The following is a 24,204-nucleotide window of genomic DNA, read 5'->3' on the forward strand; positions in this document are numbered from 1 at the left end:
GACAAGGAGAAATAACTTCAGCAGAATGCACTTATATTGACAACCACCACCACCACAATACTAAGAAAAGTTACATGTCTTTTAAGGGCTTGAAAATCAAAAACAATCACTAGGAATGGGTACTTTCATGAAATATCACAATATCACGGCCTGGATGTCAAGACTACAATTAAAGCACTGATGTGACATGTATGTATCCAAGGTCAATAGGTACAGCAAGCATGTCACTGAATGAAATGTCTTAGTTTTATATTTATTTATCCACAGTACAAGGAAAATCCCAAGACAAAATTGGTGATGGAACGTGTCACAGGATAAAATATCTCAGTTTCAGATTGTTTCATGCCAAGCATGATGAGAATTTATCAAGGGGTTTAAGTAATATATGCAAATGCAAAACTTTAACTAAAGATTTAAAAGTAGGTTGACAATGAAAAGCATCATACAAGTGACAATTAACATGTACTTTTTTCTTCCTATTCCACAAAAAAAATCTGGGCTAGTGTAAGAAGAATTTTCAACCTATCTCAGTCTGCCGTAAATTATTCTAGCTTTGCTTCATAATTACTTTTATGTGAGGTAAATATTCCCTCTCACCTATAAATCTGTTTTGCTGCATGCTGTTTTCCAGCCATTGTTTATCCATTATGTACTGACATACATTAATGGCCACAAAGAACTTCATGGTGCGAGAAATGCCTGGGGCTACAAGATGACTGCAGTTTCTGGGATTTTCCACCACTGTCCCACCCAGTGAAGTCACTATCTATGAATAAAAGCAGTTCACTTTAAAGTGAGTGTAAATAAATATTGCTTATACAGGTGATGCTTGATTTACGCTATGTCTTCCAGAGGTTAAAGTGTAAATCAAAAGTAACATAAATGCACATACCTGAGGTGCACCTGAGTAGCACATGGCACCAGCAATCGCATAAAGACCAGCACAGTGACAACAAGTTGAATGTTATTTATTCATTATAAATGGCATTAAAATGAAAGCATGTAAGTTGATTGGCAAATAGAGAATGTCACCTGTAATGAAGCTCTTCCATGTTCTCATTCTGTCATGCAATAAGTGCAGTAGTACTTTGATAGATGTTCAACTAAAATATTGATTTAATGTATATGAACTCTTACACAATTACAATTTTAAAAAATTCTTTTAACAATTTAAGGTTATGTATTTTTAATGGGAATATATCTTCATTATTCACCTTTTGTACATTTTATTTAATGTAATTCTGAACAAACAAACTTTTATAGAACTCTGACCCAATTTAGAGAAAAGCAACAAGAAAAATAAAATTGTGGAAAAGTTTTTTGAGTGTATTTCAGTAAGTTTATTGATTACTACGAGTACAAGCCATCTAGATGGTATTCAAATTATTGATCACAATGATTGTCTGTAATATATTTCTGCACAACCAGAGTCTTTTGGTTAGTCAAGCATATAAAAAGGTGAGTTTGTATTCTCATTTCACTCAACAAACTTTTATTTCATGTATATACATGACATATGGAACAGTTAAATGTTCTTCATCCATCATCTTTGTGGAGGGTCAGAGCTGAGGAATTTATCATCATCAATAATTTGTGTACTGACAAGTAGTAAACTGATTAACTGATTCAATACAAAAGAAGCAGCCTGTAGTCATACCAACTGTAACTGCTTGGTAAGTCCACGAGGGAATCCTGTGAAAAGAACATGAGGACCTGATCCTTTGTTCTCTTTAATTTCATCCAGTCTGAAAAAGAAAAGGGAGAACTTGTCCTAATTTGCATTGCAGGCGTCTCCTATGGAACATGGAATTTAATGCATAACCTTGTGCCATACTATGATTTATGTCCGCTTTATTAACTGCAACAACCTTAACACAAAATACAGTCTTAATAAAGGGTTAAACAATACACCTTTCCAGTGAATAGAAATGATTCACATCCGTCAATCACTGGACAACAAATTTTTACAAAAGTCATGTTACTGAAATAAAATTAGTCAATTCTTATCAATTTTTATGTGCTGAACACGAATATGACAGTCAAATTGCAAAATTGGCTCTAGTTTTTTTGTAATCTGCAAGAAATTAATGTTTACATAACGAAATGCATTCCAATAGTAAAAGGTCAACTGTAATAGCCTACCTATAAAAAATCAAGTCATTGACTACATCTTAGATTTCTTCGCCTGTCTCTTGTACAGCTGTTCGGGAGCATCTCTGAGGAGTGTCCAGCAGTAGTCAGCCAGCATTGTAGTGGACCATTTTCCCTGGTATCTTTGTTCCATTGTTGCGATATCTTGATGAAAACGTTCGCCGTGTTCATCACTAACAATACCACAGTTGCTAGGAAAGAAATCCAAATGGGAATGAAGGAAGTGAATCTTTAGAGACATATTGCAGCCAAGTTTCTTATACTTCATCAACATGTCTTCTACTAGTTCCTTATAGTTTTCTGCCCTAACATTTCCGAGGAAGTTTGTAGAAACTAGGCGAAAAGCATTCCATGCTTGTTTCGCGTCACCTTCCAGCAAGTTGTTGAACCGGTCATCTTTGAAAAGCTCTCGAATATGAGGACCCACAAAAACTCCCTCTTTAATCTTTGCTTCGCTGAGTCGAGGGAATTTTTCATGCAGGTATCGGAATGCTGGCAAAGTCCGGTCAATGGCTTTCACGAAGTTCTTCATCAAACCTAGTTTGATGTGAAGGGATGGTAGCAAGATTTTCTGAGCCTCAACCAGAGCTGGGTGTTGGATATTCTTCTCTCCAATGGCTACATTCTGCCTGTGAGTCCATTCCTTCCTCATGTAGTGCATTTCCCTTGCTCGGCTATCCCACTCGCATAAGAAACACATGTATTTTGTACATCCTTGCTGCAGTCCCATTAAAAGGGCAACTACCTTCAAATCACCACAGAGGTGCCAGCTGTACTTGTTATACTCAATGGAATTCAGTAGCTGCCTTAAGTTATCGTATGTCTCTTTCATGTGGACAGCATACGCTACTGGAATAGATGGAAGAATGTTTCCATTGTGCAAAAGCACAGCCTTGAGACTCAGTTTCGAAGAGTCCACAAATAGTCTCCATTCTTGTGGGTCATGAGTGATTTTTAAAGCATTCATGAGGCCCTCAATATCGGAACAGAATATCAGATTACTTTCCTTTCTGAAGAAAGGCTCCAATTGCTGGTGGCGCTTTCGATATGCAGTAATTGTGACATCTTCTTCTAGAAGATTCCATTGTTGGAGTCTTGATCCTAGCAATTCTGCCTTGTTCTTTGATAAGTCCAAATCACGAATCAGGTCATTTAGTTCTTCCTGTGTTATTCTGTGTGGGGTTGATGATGCACCACAGTGAAAATCTGGATCACTGCATGCTGATGGACCAGGAGAAGAACAGGTCGACTCACCTTTGTCTTCGTCAGATGAATCAAGAGAATATTCTGCTGGAGGTTCTGGAATAGGAAGTCCCTCACCATGTGGAACTGGTCTCAATGCAGACGGAATGTTTGGGTAGACTATTCTCGACTTCTTTCGCTTCGTTATTCCGCCGGAAAGAGGAGGAACCAAGCAGAAGTAACAGTCATTTAGGTGGTTGCTTGGCTCTCTCCACACCATTGGGACTGCAAACGGCATTGATGACCTTTTGCAATTCAACCACTGTGAAAGCTGTGTTGTACATGTAGCACAGCATATATGCGGAGCCCAAGGCTTGTCTTGGTCACCAACCTTGCATCCGAAGTAAAGATGATATGCCTTCTTCACTTGAGAATTGATACTTTTCTTCTGGTTGGCAAATGTCACTTCCCCACAAATATAGCAAAAATTGTCCGCGGTATTAACACACTTTCGAGGCATTACTGTTCTTTATTGTACGTAAATGGATAAAATAATAAGTTTTATGTAACAGTAGCTTGAACTGTCTCGCACAACGTCTAAAATATTTTAAATGCTGAACTTATCTGATTGGGCTTTATATAGTACACTGCTTACGTCAGCTTCAGCAGCCGCCTGGCATTAGTATAATAGGCCTACACATGTATAGTACACTGCTGACGTCAACTTACTTCAGCAGCCGCATGGCATTAGTATTGCATTGCATCAGAAAATGATGCAATCAACTGTGGATGATGTGAGCATGATGGTATTATGCAATGTTACATCATTATTCCGGATGTTGCTGCAGTCCTACTGGAGAAATTTACACAGTGAAACATAGAAAATGAGGTATATGAATATCTTCAAAACGAGAGCCAATACAAATTTTTCACGGTTATATTCGTGTTCGGCACACCAAAATACTACAGATTAGGGCCTTTTCAAGTCAGTAATGATTTCACTGCTGACCAGTGTTATCGATACAAATATAGACTTTTGATGGTCTTTTCATCAGGACAAGGTCTCTCAGTAGTAGTGTGGTGCAGTTTTATATGCATTGACATCTTGATTGTATTTCTACTATGCAGATTCAAGACAAAGACTTATCTGTTCATATCCCATTCCCATCATTCACAAGATTAAAAACAATATTTCCAAAACAGATTATCTATAAAGGGTCAGTGATCTGTATTCAACCTTTAGGCAATTTCGGGCTGCTCTACCTGACCAGGTGCTGGGCTCATTTTGGTCAGCATGCCTTTTTGTTTTTCACTGCATGTATGTTTTCATAACATTTTGTTATCAATTTCATGTCTTCAATTAAATTTCGAAGCTATTATGGTGTTATCTTTAAAACAGTAAATAAAGCAATATCTTTGTGCAAGAAAAATATTATCCAGAACAAGTCTGAGTATGGGATTAGAGTATGGGAGTGGATCAAGTTTGTTTCCTTCACTGCACCAATAAACATATCTAATTTAGAATTTGGGTTTATCGTATTGTAATAAATACAAATAATTAACATTACTGCAACTGTTTAAAAGTTTTGCAAGCAATCTTTTAAAAATTCAAGTACTTTAAAGCATTTTCATGGTAACATATTAATTTTCTCAAGTACTTTCAAGGACCTTTATCAACCTGGACAAAAATTATCGGCTTTCCTATTAGATTCTCTTTGACCATTTGAGTGAAAATGATGAAACCCTGAAACTCTAAAATGGCCTATTTCATGTAATACACGATGTGACAATGATGGCTGAGATATGTGGGTTAAAAGTGTGTACTGACAACACAATTTTTTAATAATATGTTTCTTTGACAATATGTACCCAATCACAACATCTAATGAGTATATTCATTAAGGTGCAAATCCAGCCCTCTCATGTTATTCAGTAGCACTGGGGCATCATGTCCCACCCATTCACATCGTCCTGACACCAGGCCAACCAGCCCTAGCACAAACCTCGTAATACTGAAAGCCAAGTGAGGCAGCCGCAAATACCATTTTTATACATCTTTGGTATGACTCACTTGGGTTTCAGACTTTTGACCTCCCACATCCGAGGTGGATGCTCTATCCCTAGGCCACCAGAGCGATCCAGTGGGGGAGGGAAACAGACAAGAGTGATATCACCTTGGATACAGGATTGGCAGTAAATCCTGTCCATACATCAATTACTATTGGAGTGTCATGCAATCTCTGTCAGTTGGATGGAAGTGCTTGGAGGACATGAGAGTTGTCCACATTATGATTAAGTATAACCAAAGGAACATATTTCACTCGAAAAAGTGGTTTCTTCTTTGAAGTACATGAGATTTATCTGTAAAAGTAACAGGCTTGATTGGATCTATATGAACTGATTTCATGCCTATAAACTGAGCTAAGTCTGTAATAGCAACTGGATACCATGGATACAAGCCATAGACTGACACGTCAGTTGTGGCACCATACTGGCTAGGCTTTTCTCGGTGAGTGCCATGTTCTTATGCCAGGATAGGATGCATGATGTTAGAGCAGTGTAACCTGGCATGTGGGTAGGCTTGACAATGTAACCAGGCATGTGGGTAGGCTTGATTCGTTGCTAACTATGAAAAATGGTGTCTAATGCCTTTTATCAGCACATGATAGGCTATACATTGTGGATAGTACGTTAGGTGGAGGACGAACCCAGAAGGATCTCTGGAAGAACCACTGACCCAGGGAAAACTAATGGCAGGGTAATTAACATAACAACATTGGTGAGATGAGCATGTGATCTGTAAAGGCCTTAATCCACTCAGCCATGGGGCACATCACCATGATAGCCTTAGACCACTCAGCCATTTGGGGCACATCACCATGAAGGCCTTAGACCACTCAGCCATTTGGGGCACATCACCATGAAGGCCTAAGACCACTCAGCCATTTGGGGCACATCAACATGAAGGCCTTAGACCACTCAGCCATTTGGGGCACATGACCATGAACGTTCAGATGACAGAGATAAGTTGAGTCTGAACTGGGCCATAGTTTCCTTCCTTCCCAGTCTAAGTTCATATCCCCTAATATTCTATCAATGAACCAGTCCCTCCCTTTAACAGCTGAAAGTATGTCAGAGCTGGTATTGACCTCTGTTGATCTGCCTCAAATAACAATGTTAGTCCAAATCAAATGTACTAGCAGAAATTGGTCCTAATGGTTCTGCTTAAATCATCCGTTACTGTGAAGTGGATAATAATGAACAAATCAAATGCCTATGAAATTACATGAATGACCTATCTGGTAAGTAATATTAGTCAGTGACAGAAATTTTATAACTCAAGCATTCTTCATCTGAATGAACATATTTGTGACCAGGGCAGGCATATCAAAATGGCACCAACATGTATACTGCACATCAAACTCAGGTTCTAATATAGTTAGCAACTTTGTCTTGGATAGAAAAGAGCAAGAAATTGGTAGAAATGTAAATGGAGTATACTTCCCTTGCTTGAGAAAACTCCTCAAACATGCCCTCTATGTTAAAGATACCACTTGATAGGTTTTTGTGGGGGGACTCTTCAAGAGCAATCTTTCCACGTTGAGTGGAGGTATCAACTTTAGTATGGAGAAGATCACTCCATCCATCGAAGGGGAGATCATTATTGTCTGACTCCCACTTATATGAATAGACAAACTTGTAGCATTTGTTTTTTAAAGCTAAACATTGACTTGGAAGGGCTGAATTTATGAGGCAGTCGTCATTCTTCTAAGATATTATGATTAGGTAACATATTTGAAGAAAAATGGGTTCTGACAGCTGTGACGTCAAGCACATTAACATCTTTCTGTTTTTGCAGGTTAGACAGGAACTCGTAACAGGGTTCAAACATTGGACAAAAAGTTGTTGTTGTTGTTGTTGTGGGGTTTAACGGCATTTTTCAGCACGATAGGCTATACATGGCGGCCAGTATTAATGGTGGAGGAAGAACCCGGAAAACCCCGGAAAGAACCACCGACCCACGAGAAGCTACTGGCAGGCTTTCTCACATGCCCACATTGGCTGAATCTTAGACTCGAACCGCCGCAGACAGAGGTGAGATGGCAGTGATCCGTAACGAAGAGCGCTTTAGACCACTCGGCCACTCGGGGCCCCTGGACAAAAAGTAATATTATCCCAAACTATAAGCTGAATAGAGCAACCAATGTAAAAAGACATGTGACTTTCAAAGATCCAACAACTCACCAAAACAATGTTCACAAGAATGTCATTAGCTTACAGTTAACACGAGAAAGTCAACTGACCTTTATGCTGTCAAACCCAGGAGTCACATTCAGATTTTTAGGTGTCAGTGCTCATAATTGATACTAACTATTCGAGTCCAATGTGGGGATGAAGAAAATATTAACAATATAGTCATAAATTACTTATTGTTGCTTTGGGTGTTTGTTTCTGGATGTTATCACAAGGTGTTTGTTTCTGGATGTTATAACTGGGTGTTTGTTTCTGGATGCTATCACTAGGTGTTTGTTTCTGGATGTTATCACTAGGTGTTTGTTTCTGGATGGTATCACAAGGTGTCTGTTTTTGGATGTTATCACTTGGTGTTTGTTTCTGGATGTTATCACTAGGTGTTTGTTTCTGGATGTTATCACTAGGTATTTGTTCAATACTCACCATAAGAGATCAGTACTCACCAAGAGGGATATCAGTAAACTGAACATGGTAAGTAACAAATATCCATGTGACAATTAGCAGTTTGAAATGATCTGAAAATCCTGTTGCCAACATGTTTGGCCAATTACCTTAGTTTGATTTCTGCATCAAAAATATGCACAGTGAGAAAACATATCTGGCATTGTCTCTGTCAAATGTGTGTAATTTATACTCTTTTGCTTCAGTTGGAGCTCTGGATATGCTCATGTAGCAAAGATGCCCTGTCACAGAGCCCTAAACACAAAACTTCACCAGACATACCGACATAATAGACAAGGGTAACAATATATATTCATTCCATAATCATGGTGGGGCACAATTTACACATCTTTCCAATAAGGATCTCCAACTCACCTTGGTCTCTTGGCTGCTGAAGGATGATAGTCTTTCCCTAGAGGAGGTGGGCGGGACTTTAGATTGGGCATGTACCTCTGAAAAATTTCAAATACAGGTGGTAAGGATCCAATGATAAGAAGTGAAAACAAGAGTCCAAAATGAGGAGCCTGGCATTACTCAACTCAAAAGCATGACACATGGTCAAGAAATATGAGTCACTAGGATGCTTCCTGTAGAAATTTATTCCAGTGTTATTACATGTTATGAAAACAACTGTTTCAAGGTTATTCTATTTTTGCATCTTCATCCATAATTGATACCACAGCAGCAGCATCTTTGTCCAATACTGAAAGGAGTAGGATGCTTTCTGTCAAAGTTGCATATAAGCCAATCCCTACAGAGGTATAATCATAATTATTATTAACATAAGTGGCAAAAAAGTGTAATCTGAATAAAAAATCTTGTCATAAAGGGGCAAAATCCATGTGGATTAGTACCAGAGCACAAACACAAAACTACTGACAAATTAATTGCATCCAACACTCACTTTAACTATTCTACATGTGTAACTTTCACTGAATGATCGTGAAGTCCAAATTCAGCAATGCGCATGACAATGTGCTCAGTCAGAGAGCTGTGTTACATTATTCATATTCATTGAAATTTGTACTCTGCTACTGATTTCTCCTTTTCCTGATTCGACATGTTCTTAAGTTTTCAAAAAGATTCTCTCCTCTAACATTTTTCAATCATATTACATCCATTAGTTACAGTGATAAAGCCTGTTTCACTTAACATTTGGAGCTGTTTGTTTAAGGTATAGACTGGTCCACTACCTAAATAAAATATCAAAATATAATTAATTTGATACAAGTTTTCAAAGTGAAGAAACCTATGTTTTCTTGGAAATGTGTCATATACAGCTGCTATAAACAGCAAATATGGAAAGTGTATGTAGGTCTAGGTCTATGATGGACAAATGTACTCTTGTGCTATTCTTACACAGCAGTCTTCATTTTTTAAAAATATTCTCAAATTTAAATGATGTGTGGGATTAAAGAAATGATAATTAAAATAACAAATACATTTTATTGCTTTTATTTTTTAAAATGTATCAAAAAAGCATAATCCATACACAGGCAAGTGTAAGATGTAATTAGGTGAAAAAAGTATAATGGTTACAAAAAAGCATAATGGTTGGTCAAATTCTGTTGAGCAGTTCTTTTCAGAAAAAGTCATTTAAATATTTTTCTTTTTGTAAGGCTGCCATGTTTGATCATGGATAGGAACCTTTTATGTAAATATGAAATGCATTCATGGTAGTGATGCTTACTGTCAAATTTTGGTAAAATTCCATAGAGTAATAAGTTTTTGAAATTAAAAAAAAAAATGCTAGTGATGATAACAATTTTTTACAATTTTTGATTTGCACCATTTGTACAAACCTGAAAACCCTTAAGTTTGGGTGATTTGTGTCAAATTCAGCTGAGCACTTTTTGAGAGTAATTTGCTTTTGTATTTCTTGTAATGGTGATCAAATATGATGGCAGACTGACATAATTTTTGTAAATCTGAAATGCCTTTTCGCCATAATGGTTTGTCAAATCTGGTAAAATTCTGTACAGCCTATTTTAAGAAGCTGTTTAAAGGTGTTCAACTTTTAGTACAGGTATTTGATGGTGTATTGGCATAATTGTACACACTTAAAATCTCTTCATGCCAAAATGTTTTATACCAAATTTGGCTGAAACTGAGGATTCCACTTAAGCAGTCCACAAAAAGTTCATTTAAGAAATACTGAGTAATGCAAAATAATAAACACCACAGGTCAATGATCAGGCAATAAATTCATACACATTTTCATATGTAAAGGTTAAAGAGCTGCATTTTGTTTTATACCATACTTTCAATATTCAAACATGGATTATCCTAATTATAGGGTAATTATCCTAAGTACAGGGTAATTATAAGGTCTTGAATAAAATTACCTTCCATGCATCTTTGGTAATTTTCAGTGGTGTTTTCCATGCATCTAAAAGAAGATATGAATATTTTGTTAAAATAACATTGTTTCTCAGAAATAACTCAATTTCTACCAGGTACCTGTCAATTCTAACGATCAGTTACCCAGGTACCCAATCAAAGAGAAATTTTAGGTTCACACATGCCAACTCCCAAGAGACGTATAAGCGTAATTTATTACTAATATATGTGGCAAAAAGCGTAATCTGAGCATAAAAAGAGTCATCTATATATTACATGCCATAATTACAGAAAATTATGAAAAAAGTACATATTTATTTTATTTAATGTACATGTATTTTCTTTCTTATCTGGATCTGCAGTTACATTTTTTTTCACAAATCAGCTAAATCCATGTGGATTAGTAGTTAATACGAGAGTAATGGAAATGGATAAATTATTTATGCATTACTCACTTTAACTAGTCTACATATCTACAGTAACTTTCGCAAATAGTTGTAAAGTCCACAAATGATGACAGTTGTAGTATCCTTGACCTGCCATGGTTCATCCCTTAACAATGGTCCATGTCAACATGTTTATAAGTTGAATAAAAAACCTCTCCTCTAACATTTTTTCAGTCATATAACATCCAACAGTCACGTCAGTATAGCCCATTTTTATGATATCTGCATATGTAGTATCAAAATAGAATAAATCTATGACAAGTGGTTTCACATTCAAGAATTCCATCTGTTTTCTTGGAAATGTTTGAAGTAAAATGCAAAAATGTACACATGTGGTAAATTTTTATTAGATTTTTTTTGTGTGTCATTAAATAACAAACATTTCCATATATCAAAATATTTCAGTGAAAAATTTCATTCTGTATAGTTGTCCATTTTGTTCACATTTTCCCAACATGATATAAGAAGTGTATGTAATGGTAACCAAGTTTTTGTGTTGCCTTTGCAGTGACAAAATATCTGTTGGGTTTCTCACTAATAAGAGTCCAGTAAACAAACATTTGAACAGCGGCCCTGACTTTCTAATACTTGCCCCAGGGCCACAAAATTGAGCTAATACTTGCCCCAGGGCCACAAAAATGGCATTACACTGGACATTTATATTGTACTTTCTTTTATTTAAATTGTAGTACATACTTAAATTTTATTTTGTTGAAAATTTCTTAATCAGTATTTATTGTCGCTGTTGCCAAAAGGTACTGACCTAGTTAATATCATCAGGATCTCAAAACAAGCACATTTAAGTTGTGAGAAAAATGGCGCACAAACTATGGACAGGCACAAAGTTATGATGGTCTAGCCTTAAATATCAGTGTTGATTCTTAAAAAGGTTGTGCAAGAAAAGAGAGAAGTGTCCTCCCTTGTACTGTATGACAAGTAAATTGTAAGCAGCCATATGGTCCCATGTGATGATGAATAAATATGCACATGATATGAGCCTTGAGCCATAAACGTTTTTCTGTGTCTCAATCTGAACATGGAATACTTTTGTTAATGGGAACCCGGTTGTTCCTTTTATTACCCAGATTATTAATAATGGGAGGTACCCATTGGCATCTTTACTTATGATCTAGCAAGTTAATCTGGAGATAACTGTATTACAGTGTTGTTGTTTTTTTCTTCAGCTTACTCTTCTGCAAATTGGCAACATAATCTTTTTAAGATACTTTATGTACTCACTCATATGCTGACCTTTTTGCTGAAAATTTGATTCATGCAGAATAGGGTTGTCTTGACAACTTGAGATGTTTGCAGTACACAAAAAATATTGAATTAAAAGAATTTTATGTTTTTATGCTACTATTCCCATTCAGAAATGCGTATATGATATGCAGTGTTTATCCATATTATGACAGTATTCATTACACAATACTTGTATCTACAGTTGTTTGGATTTAAATTAAATACTATCTACAATAAAGTGTCTGTTAATGTTGTTTACTGTGGGGTTTAGAGGTAAGTGTATTTCTTCCATTTTCATGGAAGTCCTAACAACCAGTACTGGTATTAATTTTGTGCTTTGCTATGTAAATACTGTATCTGATGCAATAAAAGTTTTGATTAAAGTTGAATTTTCCTTTTCTATAAGTTAATTTTTTATTTATTTATCCCAACTTTTCTGCCAGTGCATATGACCTAATAAGCCCTTGGCATGTAAAGGCAGCACTCACTTGTTTTTTGAGCTGACAATTCTTTTGATTGAGCTGTGAATTTAGTACATGTACTTGTTCAGTACCAAATCAGTTCTGAATCTTTGACCTTAATCTCTTTCAGCTTGTAAAGGCAGCACTCTCTTTATTTTCCCAAGTGACAACCCTTCGATCGAGTCGCAATTTTGATACCTGCTCAGTGCAAAGCAACAGAGGGTGGTTATATGAGCTCCCTATGATCTTGCCACACAATTGACATATGTTCAATTGCAGCCTTTAATTGATTTCATAGACTGCATGATTAAGGTGTTACTGACAGCCAAAGCTCAGTCTCTACATATTAAGAACCCACTTATGACATTGACGCCAGAACACCTTTTCTGTTGCACAACAGAATAAAAAACTTAGATGTAAATAATGGTCATTTTAAACTTCCCTCAGGCCTCTGCATAACAGCAGAAGTTGTTGTTGTTGTAGGGTTTAATGCCATTTTTCAGCACACGATAGGCTATACATGGCGGCCAGTATTAATGGTGGAGGAAGAACCCGGGAAAACCCCGGAAAGAACCACCAACCCTCGAGAAGCTACTGGCAAGCTTTCTCACATACCCACACTGGCCGAATCTGAGACTCGAACCTACACAGACAGAGGTGAGATGGCAGTGATCCATAATGGAGAGCGCTTTAGACCACTCAGCCACTTGGGGTCCCAACAGCAAAAGTAAAAACTGGTACATCCAGGTATAACGGTAACCTGTAAGAGATGCTTCCCTTTGTCTGTATAATATATAGACAGAAAGACTAAATCTGTCTCTCCAGCAGGGCTGGATTCGGGTAGCAGAGAAAGTTGTCCTAATGTAATCAGGTAATATATCTGACTGAAAAGGAGAAATCAGATTCAATAATGTGACATATTAATATTCTGATATATCAAAAATATTAAATTGCACACAGTAAATAAAGTACACCAACTATGTGATAAATAGTATATGCAATGAGCACCAAAGAGTGGAAATCAGAACACCTTTTCTGTTGCATTATGCCTTTTCTACTGCACGATAGAAGGAAAAAAAAAACCTGGATGTATATAATGGCCACTTAAAACTTCCATCAAGCTTGTAGTTCTTATTACATCATAAAAACTTCACACTGTCACAACAAACAGATGTGTCATCATGAACAGTATCACAAGCAATAGTTACAGACAATTAAAACAATGATTTCGTAAATTTTTCATTACAAAGTTACATACTACTGAAAACAAAATTTGCAGGTATTTCATTGATTGTTGAAATGTCAAGTGTTATTTTAAATAGACAGAGCTATTCGATGCACATTGGAAAGAGATAATGTTCCACATACAAAAGTGGCATAAGTCATTGGAGAAACAAATCAGAGAATGAAAAACAAAACCATATGTCTGACAAGTTTTTGAGAATTTCCTCAATAGGTGTTATGTTAGTTGCACACACAAGAATCATCATCTACAGAACATGTTAACACCATCAAGTAGCATAAATACCTAGAAAAACTGTCAAAGCATGATGATAAAAGCTCAAAGCAATAATGCCTGCAGTTTTAACTTGGACCATGGAAGTAACTGCACACACAAGAATTTCATTTTCCATGCAAAGGAAAGATTGACAAGCCTAATGCCATATGTACCTGCCATGTTCATTTTGCAATGTCCACCTAAAATCTAAGGTGCTGGGGACACTAAGTCCTCCAAAATTTCAAAAGGATGAAGAAACATATTAGATACAACATCATTTAATGCAATAGTAGTGTGAATACAAAAAACTAGACTCTCCTATTTGCTTTAATGCCACCTTAACTATGCAAGCTACACTCACTATAATCTTTTCCTGGAACATTTACATTATTATTATAATTGTTTTATCAAGGTAATGCATAAAAATGCTCCATGCTTCAATATATGGTGTTTTTAGAAAGAGCCATGCTATGAAATTTTCTGTTCAATAAGTTGTTTTTATTTAAATGTAATGATCACTAATTATCTAACAGCATTTATTAACTCCCACGTTTTCTTAATTATTTTTCATCTCAAATTAATAATTTGTAGATTAAATTCCAAAGTGTGTATTTCTGAAAGTTTGTCATGCCATAATAGTCCCTTTTCTCATTATTTCAACATCAATTTTTTTTTACACAACTGAAACTCAGAAGATTACAACAAACCATGAACATTTCAATTGCAATATGTTGTTTTAAAATGGAAATGAATTGCCGCCTGAAAGTTTTTATTGCCTTTGGGCAATGCTGTCACCTCCAAAGACATGGCCAGATAAGCATAAAAGGAAAATAAAAGGCAAATTTATTCTTTTTTTCCTCATGAAAATGCATGCATAAGATGCACACTGAATTTTTGTTTTAAGAGACACAGGAATAAAATTTGTACCAAACTCATGATCGTGCACTAAAGGTGCAACACTGTGGTGGATGCATAAAAAGAAGGAGACAGGTTTACGCTGCAAGAATTAGAGCAGAATTTCACAATACTGGCTCTCCGAATTTTGTGTGTGTACTTCTGCGTAAATGTTTTGAGAATACTAGGCCTGTCCTTAGGCACACCTGAATGGCTTGAGAAGACTTAACCCGATTCTATAGATATTACCCTACTTACTAAAGCTGTCAAAAGATTTACAAAAAGTCAACTGGGTACCAATTGATCCAAATGATCAGTTACCCAGGTACCTGATCAAAGGGAAAGTAAGTTCATACATGCCAACCCAATGAGAGGTATAAGCATAATTATTACTAATATATGTGGCAAACAAGCGTGATCAAAATATAAAGAGTAATCTATATATATTACATGTAATAATTACAGAAAACTTTATAAAAAAACATACATTTATTTTAGCTACTTACCTGGATCTGCAGTTAGCTAAAATTCTTGTCACGCATCAACTAATTCTATTTGGATCAGTATGAGAATACAGACACAAAATGATAAATTTATTTATACAAAACATACACTTTAACTAGTCTACTTGTTAAACTTTTGCTGAAAGTTCATAAAGTAAAGTTCACAAAGTCTGAATTTTGTATTACATCACTGTCGAATTCCTCTTTTAAATTCGTCAAGTGCTATGATTTGTACTTTTCCTGATGCAACATGTTACATACGCAAACAAAATTCCTCTCCTCTAACATTTTTCAGTGATATAACATCCATGAGTCACACTGATAAAGCCCGATTCACTTAATGTTTGCTGCCAAGTCTTTTCAGTATAGACTGGTATACTACTTAAGTATGTATCAAACTATAATGAATCTGTGACACATGGTTTCAAATTCAAGAAACATGTCTGTTTTCTTGGATATGTAGTTACTATGAATAGAAAACCAGGAAACTGTTTGATGTACATAACCAAATGGTCACACATATCGAAAAAGAAGATCAGTAGATTGAGGTCTACAATAGACAAATGAGCAGCAGTCAATAGTCACACGACATGAGCCTCGAATGGAACTCTTTATTCTGTGTCTTGCTAGCTCCTGATGTTGCCAGATAAAATCTTTGATCTGAACTTGGAAACATTTTTTAAAAAAATGAATGGGTACCTTTTGACTAATTGTGTTAAATGGGTAATTATGAACAAATGGATACCCGAGTACCCACTACTTACACATAAGATGAGAAACTTTAGCTAAATCCATCTGAAATTCATCACCATGTCCAACCTGAAGGTATCTTCTGTTTACTGGCAAGCGGAGGGCATCAGTGTAGCCGAGGACCAGATCTGACAACCACTGAACATTCACAACTGCAATCCTCCATTCCTTGGCTTTCTGATACTTCACTCCCTCTGGTCTGGAAATATAAGGAAATATGAAACAAGAATTCAGCAGAATGTTTTGTCTTGCCTGTGTCACAGAGGCACGTCTTGTCTGTTTCACAGAGGCATATTCCAAATACCCAACAAACTCATTGGAGTATGAAAAAAATATAACTGTGACCTCCTTTAGCCTGTGCTAAGCAGTACCCTCTATAATGAATATATACCCATCATGTTTTATAAACCACAAATGCAAGCCATCCATAAAGTTTAGGTAAATGAAGCATATCCAATGTTATTGTGTAAAAACCATTTTTAATCTTTCATTCATGGTGACCCTGACCTCCAACCATTTGATCCCCAAATCAATAGGTTTCTACTCTAAGTACATGCCAGTCACAATGTTTGGTAACCAAAGATCATGGATAAGTGAACTTCCTGTGTCTGAAACCATTTTTCCCCATCAATCAGTTACCTTGAAACCAATAGGATTCTTCCTTACCATAAGTCATCCAAGTGTGATAGCTGTAGATGATAGATAACTTGAGTTATTGGGCAGAAACAATGTTTCATCTTCCAGTCACAAAGGCTTTCACCTTTGAGCTTTTGATCCTGAAATCAACAGGGTTCTTCCTTATTCTATGTGCAAGCCACCTCAAAAGTCAGAAACTATAGACAGTGGCCAACCTGAGTTATTGTGCGGAAATGATAGATGGACATGCCATTATGTGAAGCCTTAAATAAATCTTTTCATGTCTACACCATCAAATGACATAAGAAAACTGACAGGCCTATGCTAATATAAAGTTTGATATAAAAAAAATATCTGAAAGACTCAAATGTAATGGAAATTTCTGTACATATCACGTTTGATCCCACCTCCCAGGAACCCCAGGGACAGAATTTAAAAACTGTATGATGAAAATTAAATGTCATGAATTTTTAACCCAGCATTAATTATAGGTACACCTCTCCCTCAATAACTTGTGCACATCAGGGTCCAAAAACATCAACCGCACTATAAGTAAGGCGTGAGTTATCGAGGGACCTATAAAAAAAAAGCCAAAACCAATAAAGGGATCAATGTAACGGCAAACAAAGGGGGTAGGGGTGGGTTGGCAGGTTATAGTGTTGAATACTCAATTTATAATCAAGCTGAGATTAACTGTGAATAAATCTCTTCATAACAATGTACTTTGTTTATTTTTTCCTCATAGAGCAACATTAATTTCAGGATAAATTACAGTATATTGGGGAGATCATCAAAAACATTATTCCACATGGTTTCCGTTTCACTTAACACGTGTACCACTTCACACATTGTGTACTACGTCACTCATTTGTGTGTTGAATTGGGTACATTCTAGTTTTATTGTTTGATCCAACTTAGATGGGTCTTTTTAATACAAAAAATCGACACTCTTTTAAGAAACATTGTCGATCTAACAAACGAATGATAGATTTGATTGTGGTAGAAAATGAAAAAAAAAATCACAAGGGTTAATCATTACCAACATGAATTTAATGGGTCTACAAATTTAAAACAATGCAAATTTGAACACAATAATACTTGCCGTTTGTGACACACTTGACAAATATAACTTCACATATTGAAAAAATCTGTGAATATTTTTTGTTTTACTCTTTGATTGCTCTGCTGCCGAGCAAAATCCCGCAGATTTGATCTTTACATAGTCCACATTTTGGGTCTCCAGCCACCATATGGCAATATTAAAAGACTGGTCTTCTGTGTATTGTTCACAGATGATTGTCTCTCTGAGCTGGTTTGGATAATTACATGTGGCTTCCTGATTTGCTGAGCGTATCTCCTGACAACGAATTTTGTTTAATTCCATGTCGGTGCTGGAATCTCCAAAGCCATCCTTTGAGATTCACTGTCCATAATTTTTGTCATTTTCTCTGCTTGGGCCTTGAGAATTGTTCCAGAGATGGGAACACCTTGTTCACGTTGCTGTGTGAACCATGTGTACACAGCATCATCTAATTTGGTATCTTGTGCAGTCCGTGCTCATTTTCTTTTGATCCTGTCATCTGAATCACCATCATATAAGTAATCCCTAAGTTTCTGCTCATCATTAAGCCAACCCTGAAGTGTCGACTCAGCAATTTTTAGATCATTGCAAACTTTGGCCCCTGCTTCACCATTATGAACACTACGATGCACAGCTTTTCAGTCACTGAGTACGCCTTTCGCTTTATTCCTTTACTTTCCATGATCACATTTACAAATGATTAAGACACATTATTTATTTGTAATATTTACTTTAATGATGCTAAGTACATAAAAATGTGAAACCATTTTCGATTGGTCAAATAAAATGAATTTTGATAATGGCAGTGACCACAAGAACTTGTGCTCAGATTTGCATGCTGTTTCATTTTTTCTTTGTACCTCCCTTGCTTGATTTGATACAAAAAACATTCAAAGTGATAAAACAACACAGGTCTCTTTTAATTGATTTTTTAATACAACAAACACTTCCCCAAGTGGGGCCCCGAGTGGCTGAGTGGTCTAAAGTGCTCACCGTTACAGATCACTGCCATCTCACCTCTGTCTGCGTGGGTTCGAGTCGTGGGTTCGGCCTATGTTGGCATGTGAGAAAGCTCGCCAGTAGCTTCTCGTGGGTCGGTGGTTCTTTCCGTGGTTTTCCCGGGTTCTTCCTCCACCATTAATACTGGCCGCCATGTATAGCCTATCTTGTGCTGGAAAATGGCGTTAAACCCTACAACAACAACAACAACTTCCCCAAGTTGTTGATCAAAATAAGGCTGACAGGTAATTAGGTTCTTACAAAAGTACTCACGGGTTTTGATGTGACAGTCGAGTGACTCTTTTCATGTTTTCGTAGAACAGAATATCTTGTGATTATAATGTTTACACTGAAACGGAATTAAAGGATTAGAACGTGACTTTCACATCGCAAGGCATTTAACTGGTGTTTATTTCATTCTCTGTTGCCACCTGTTAGCGTTTACCAGAAGTTTTCATTGATTGATATTTCACCAGACTGTTTATTTACAGTGTATTGACAACTATTTATCATAAAAAAAATTTACATAATATATGATATCTTATTTAGAACTTGCAAATTTCACAATATGGATTCTATCTTTATGGGTATTAATCATCATTTTCGATGATAAAACAAGCAATGTATCAAGGTTTAATTTACCAATTATTATTGTAATTTTTTAACATTCAGCATATTTTAAAGATATTTAAAATATATTTTCTTTGGAAAAAAATTGGGAGCCACGCTGGATACCACGTTATAAGCGGGATCGCCAAATTATCCGGGCATGATTTATTGAGGGAGTGGTGTATTTGGAAATAAACAGGCCTAATCATTGGATGAACAACGTTCACAACCTATGAATCATCACATTCTGTCACTGAATGAAAAGTGCAAATATATATATACACCGCTCCCTCGATAACTCGCGCCCGGATAACTCGCGATCCCGCTTATAATGCGGTGTCCATCTTGGCTCCCGAAATTTTCCAGAGAAATGTATTTAAAATATCTTTAAAATATGCTGATTATGAAAAAATTACAATAAGAACTGATAAATTAAACCTTGATACATTGCTCGTTTTATCATCGAAAATGGTGATTAATGCCCATAAAAATATAATCCATATTTTGAAATTTGCAAGTTCTAAAGAAGAATTCATTTCAGAGGTCTCGAAAACGCTTAATTACGCGTATTTGGATGCCAATTTTTGATCTGGGACGCAGAAAGTCACTGAGGCGGGAGTCTTCCGTATGCATGTAATAGGTGTGCAGGAAAATTAAAAGATTTGCCAGTCCTGTTTCAGCCACCTGCTTTGTGGGAAAATGTGTTGAACAGTTAACTGTGCTGATATTTACAATGACAGAATTCAGTGAATGAAAGACTCTTTGATGTACTGTTGCCATTTTATAAGAGTACATTAAAAAAAAAAAAAAAAAGAACATGATGCAACAGCTAGGTGGCTAGTTGAAAGGCTTTGACTAGTGGCCGAGTGAGAAAATGTACTGATATTTAGTGATTGAATTCAGAGGCAGAAAGACCCAGTTTTAAAATCCTAGCAAGACCTGTTTAAAGATATCATATATTATGTAAGTTTTTATGATAAATAGTTGTCAGTAAACTGTAAATAAACAGTCTGGTGAAATAGCGATCAATGAAAACTTCTGGTAAATGCTAACAGGTGGCAACAGAGAATGAAATAAACACCAATTAAACGTCTTCCTGTGTGAAAGTCACATTCTAATCCTTTAATTCCGTTTCAGTGTAAACATTATAATCACAACATATTCTGTTCATTGAAAACATGAAAAGAGTCAATCGACCGTCACATTGAAACCCATGAGTACTTCTGTGAGAACCTAATTATATGTACATGCCGGCTTTGTTTTGATCAACAACTTGGGGAAGTGTTTGTTGCATTTAAAAAAAAATCGATTACAAGAGACCTCGGGTGCTGGATTAAGGGTCTTGGAGCTGCCTTTGACGTAAAGCAAAACAGTAACAGAGACAACGATGATGATAGTGACTTAGAATGTTTCAGTGAAACTGATGTCATTAATGCCGAGGCTGTTTGGGAGAAATTCGTACAGACTCATGGTCCTGAGATGGGCGTTTCTCTTGATGATATGGAGGAGTGGATTTGTGCTGACAATGATTGCCCCACAACCGAATACGTCAGATGAAACTATAATTATTTCTATAACGAACAAATTTGCAGCAGAAGACGATTCTAACTGGAGTAACATAAGTGTTGAAAGTGATGCAGATGCAGATGTTGCACCCCCCACCCCTCTGCACAGGAAGCAATCAAATATTTTGATATTGGCATAAGGTGGCTGGAGACCAAAAATGTGACTACGTAAAGCTTGTGCAGTTGACAAATCTGAGAGATTTTGCTCGGCGGCAGAGAAACCAAGGAGTAACACACACACACACAAAATAACTGATTTTTTCAAAAAGTGAATTGATATTTGTCAAGCGTGGCACAAACGGCAAGTATTAACTTGTTCTAATTTACGTTGTTTTAAATTTGTAGACCAATTAAATATGTTAGTACTGATTAACCCTTGTTTTTTTTTTGTTTTCCATTTTACTTCTATCACATTCAAATCTATTTATCTATCTATCGTTCGATCAACACTGTTTCTTGAAAAGAGTCGATCTTTTGTATATAAAAAAAAACGTCTAATTTGGATCAAACAATAAAACTAGAATGTATCCAATTCAACATAAAAATTAGTGACGTAGTACACTGTGTGAAGTGGTACACATGTAAAGCGAACGGAAACCACGTGGAATAATGTTTTCGATGATCGCCTCAATATACTGTAATTTATCCGGAAATCAATGTTGTCCTATGTGGAAATAATAAAGTACACCGTCATGAAGAGATATTTATTAACAGTTAATTTCAGAACGATTATAAAGTGAGTATTCAACAGTATAATCTGCCTACCCCCCCCCTTTATTTCTCCGTTATGTCATCAATCACTTCTTTGGTTTTGGGCTTATTTTTTAAGTCCCTCGATAACTCGTGCCTCACTTATAGTGCGGTCGATGTTTCTGGACCCCGATGTGCGCGAGTTATCGAGGGAGTGGTGTGTGTATATATATATATACACACACACACACACACACACACACACACACACACACACACATACATACATACCGTATAAACTCATGTATAAGCCGAATAATTTAGGAAAGAATAAAGTCCTGCAAGAAGGGGGATCAGCTTATCTGCGGGACAATGTCTAAACTTGACAGTTTATAAGTCTTTTTGTTGACTACTGTAATGGTTGTAATTTTTGGGACACAATTTTTTTTCTTTCTTCAGTGTCCTAGGACATGCTGTAAAAAAAATTCATTTTCGGTGACCAGACACTTTAAACTGTTATAAAGTACTATGATTGATTTTGTTATTATTTTGCATATGCATATTTTCTGATTTCTCCAACACAAAATTAAATAAAGGTAAATACAGACTTCATAATTCGCTGGCCGGTTGAGTTTACCCGGGTAATCAGGCTGAACTATAATGTACAGTACTTACACAGTGCAAAACATGCATAGCGTCACTTAAATCCTTATTTATTCCTAAGCATATTTGATGCAGGTTTTGCTTTATTGATCGTTTCAACCAAATTGCATTCTTCCAGATAACATTTTGGCTAGTCCTTAATAGCTGTTTCATTTACGTTGAATCACACACTCATGAGTTTCTCATTTTCAGTGATATAAGCAATCCTACAAACTGAGGTAATATTTTTAAAAAGGTACGCACGTTTAATTATACAAGGCACATAACCATCATAATGTACATGTTCACTAAGAGTGGTAATAATAAAGGCTAAAATTCCCATATAGTTCAACTAAGATCAATATCAATCAATTTTAGTTTTGTGTTTTGGCTGAACATCATTACTTTCAACACAGTGGCAAACTTGATGTTTCAGTGTCTCCTTTTTTAATAGTTGGCGGACTTGTCTATGTTTCAGACAGCAATACAGGAATTTGTTAACATCTTGATGACATGTGTTTATTCCAAGTTTCGATCAAATATGGCCTCCAGAGTGGTAACAAACTCAATCTGATGCAAATTCACTCATTAGTAGGTGTGGTTCAATTACATTACTGAACTTGTAAGTAAGTATTCTAGTTGCTTGGGACCTTGATGAAACAAGTATTCCAGCTGACTGAGATCATAATGACACAAGTATTCAAGCTGATTGAGATAGATATTAATGATGTAAGTAATCCGGTTGTCGAAGATGTTGATGACACAAGTATGTATTACAGTTGTCGAAGATGTTGATGACACAATTATTCCAGATGATCTTGATAACACGTGTATGTATTACAGTCAAACAAGATACTGATGACATAAGTATTATAGCTGTCTGAGATCTTGATGACATAAGTAAGTGTTCAGTTCTTCGAGATCATGATGACATAAGTAATTATTCCATTGTTTTGAGATCTTGATGACATAAGTAATTATTCCATTGTTTTGAGATCTTGATGACATAAGTATTTCAGTTGACCGAGATCTTGATGACACAATTATTAAAGTGTTTTGATCATAATCAGATCAGACATATGACCTCCAGAGTAGTAACAAAGTCAGCCAATCTGATTATCTCATTAATATGTGGATTTTCTTCATTACCAAACCCAACCAAGATCTTAATAATATGAGCCCAAATTTCATGTTGAATTGAAACTAGATCAGAAATATGGCTTCTTGATAACAACAAGCTCAGCCAATCAGACTGCAAGACCACTTAATTAGTACGAATGGATCCTGCTCATTATTGTCCACAATCTTAATGACACAAATATATACAGCATGACCCCGCTATAGCGTACTCCATTATAACGCGAATTCGGATATAATGCGGTCGTGGCATGGCTCCCGAAATTTCATATGCATGTATTTTTCATGTGCACAAAAAAATCTTACAAAATATGGAAAAAAAACTGTAAAAAGTTGCTTATCATTTTGGGGAAGAGATCGCGTATGAATGTATTTTTCTCGTACACGAAAAAGTATTTTTTCTTTTCTTCTTAAAAGTAAGAAGAAGAAATAACGCATAAAAAGTTTATTCTGGGATCGTGTAGGTCTTCGCCAATGTCGCAAACTTGGATTGTTTTTTCCTTATTGGCTGCAAAACATACCATGTGGCTTTTTTATTTGTTGGCTGTTTAAACTTTTATATACAACCATTGGTTTGGAGTGCAGAAATTCAGAGGCCCCATGAAAGGAAGCCGCATACTGGATATAAAATGCACTGAAATTTATCTATTGTTACATAAACAAATTCTTTGTCCATACTGACA

At 36.1% G+C, this 24,204-nt stretch overlaps 1 protein-coding gene across 2 annotated transcripts in view; it reads right to left on the reverse strand.

Annotated features, from left to right (window-relative positions):
- LOC149787651 (PAX-interacting protein 1-like) overlaps nt 1-24,204 on the reverse strand; it is a 95,946-nt gene that overhangs the window by 13,778 nt on the left and 57,964 nt on the right. For both annotated transcript variants that reach the window (XM_089973851.1, XM_089973850.1), the window contains 5 exons: nt 16,177-16,361; nt 10,374-10,417; nt 8,404-8,480; nt 1,658-1,745; nt 598-766 (listed from right to left, as the gene is read on the reverse strand). In XM_089973851.1, coding sequence (XP_089829977.1) covers nt 598-766; nt 1,658-1,745; nt 8,404-8,480; nt 10,374-10,417; nt 16,177-16,361 — 563 coding nt within the window. The remainder of the gene's footprint in view (nt 1-597; nt 767-1,657; nt 1,746-8,403; nt 8,481-10,373; nt 10,418-16,176; nt 16,362-24,204) is intronic.

This window comes from Sinohyriopsis cumingii, chromosome 11 (assembly GCF_028554795.1).
Source record: "Sinohyriopsis cumingii isolate HCF-2022 chromosome 11, ASM2855479v2, whole genome shotgun sequence".
Lineage (NCBI taxonomy): Eukaryota > Metazoa > Mollusca > Bivalvia > Unionida > Unionidae > Sinohyriopsis > Sinohyriopsis cumingii.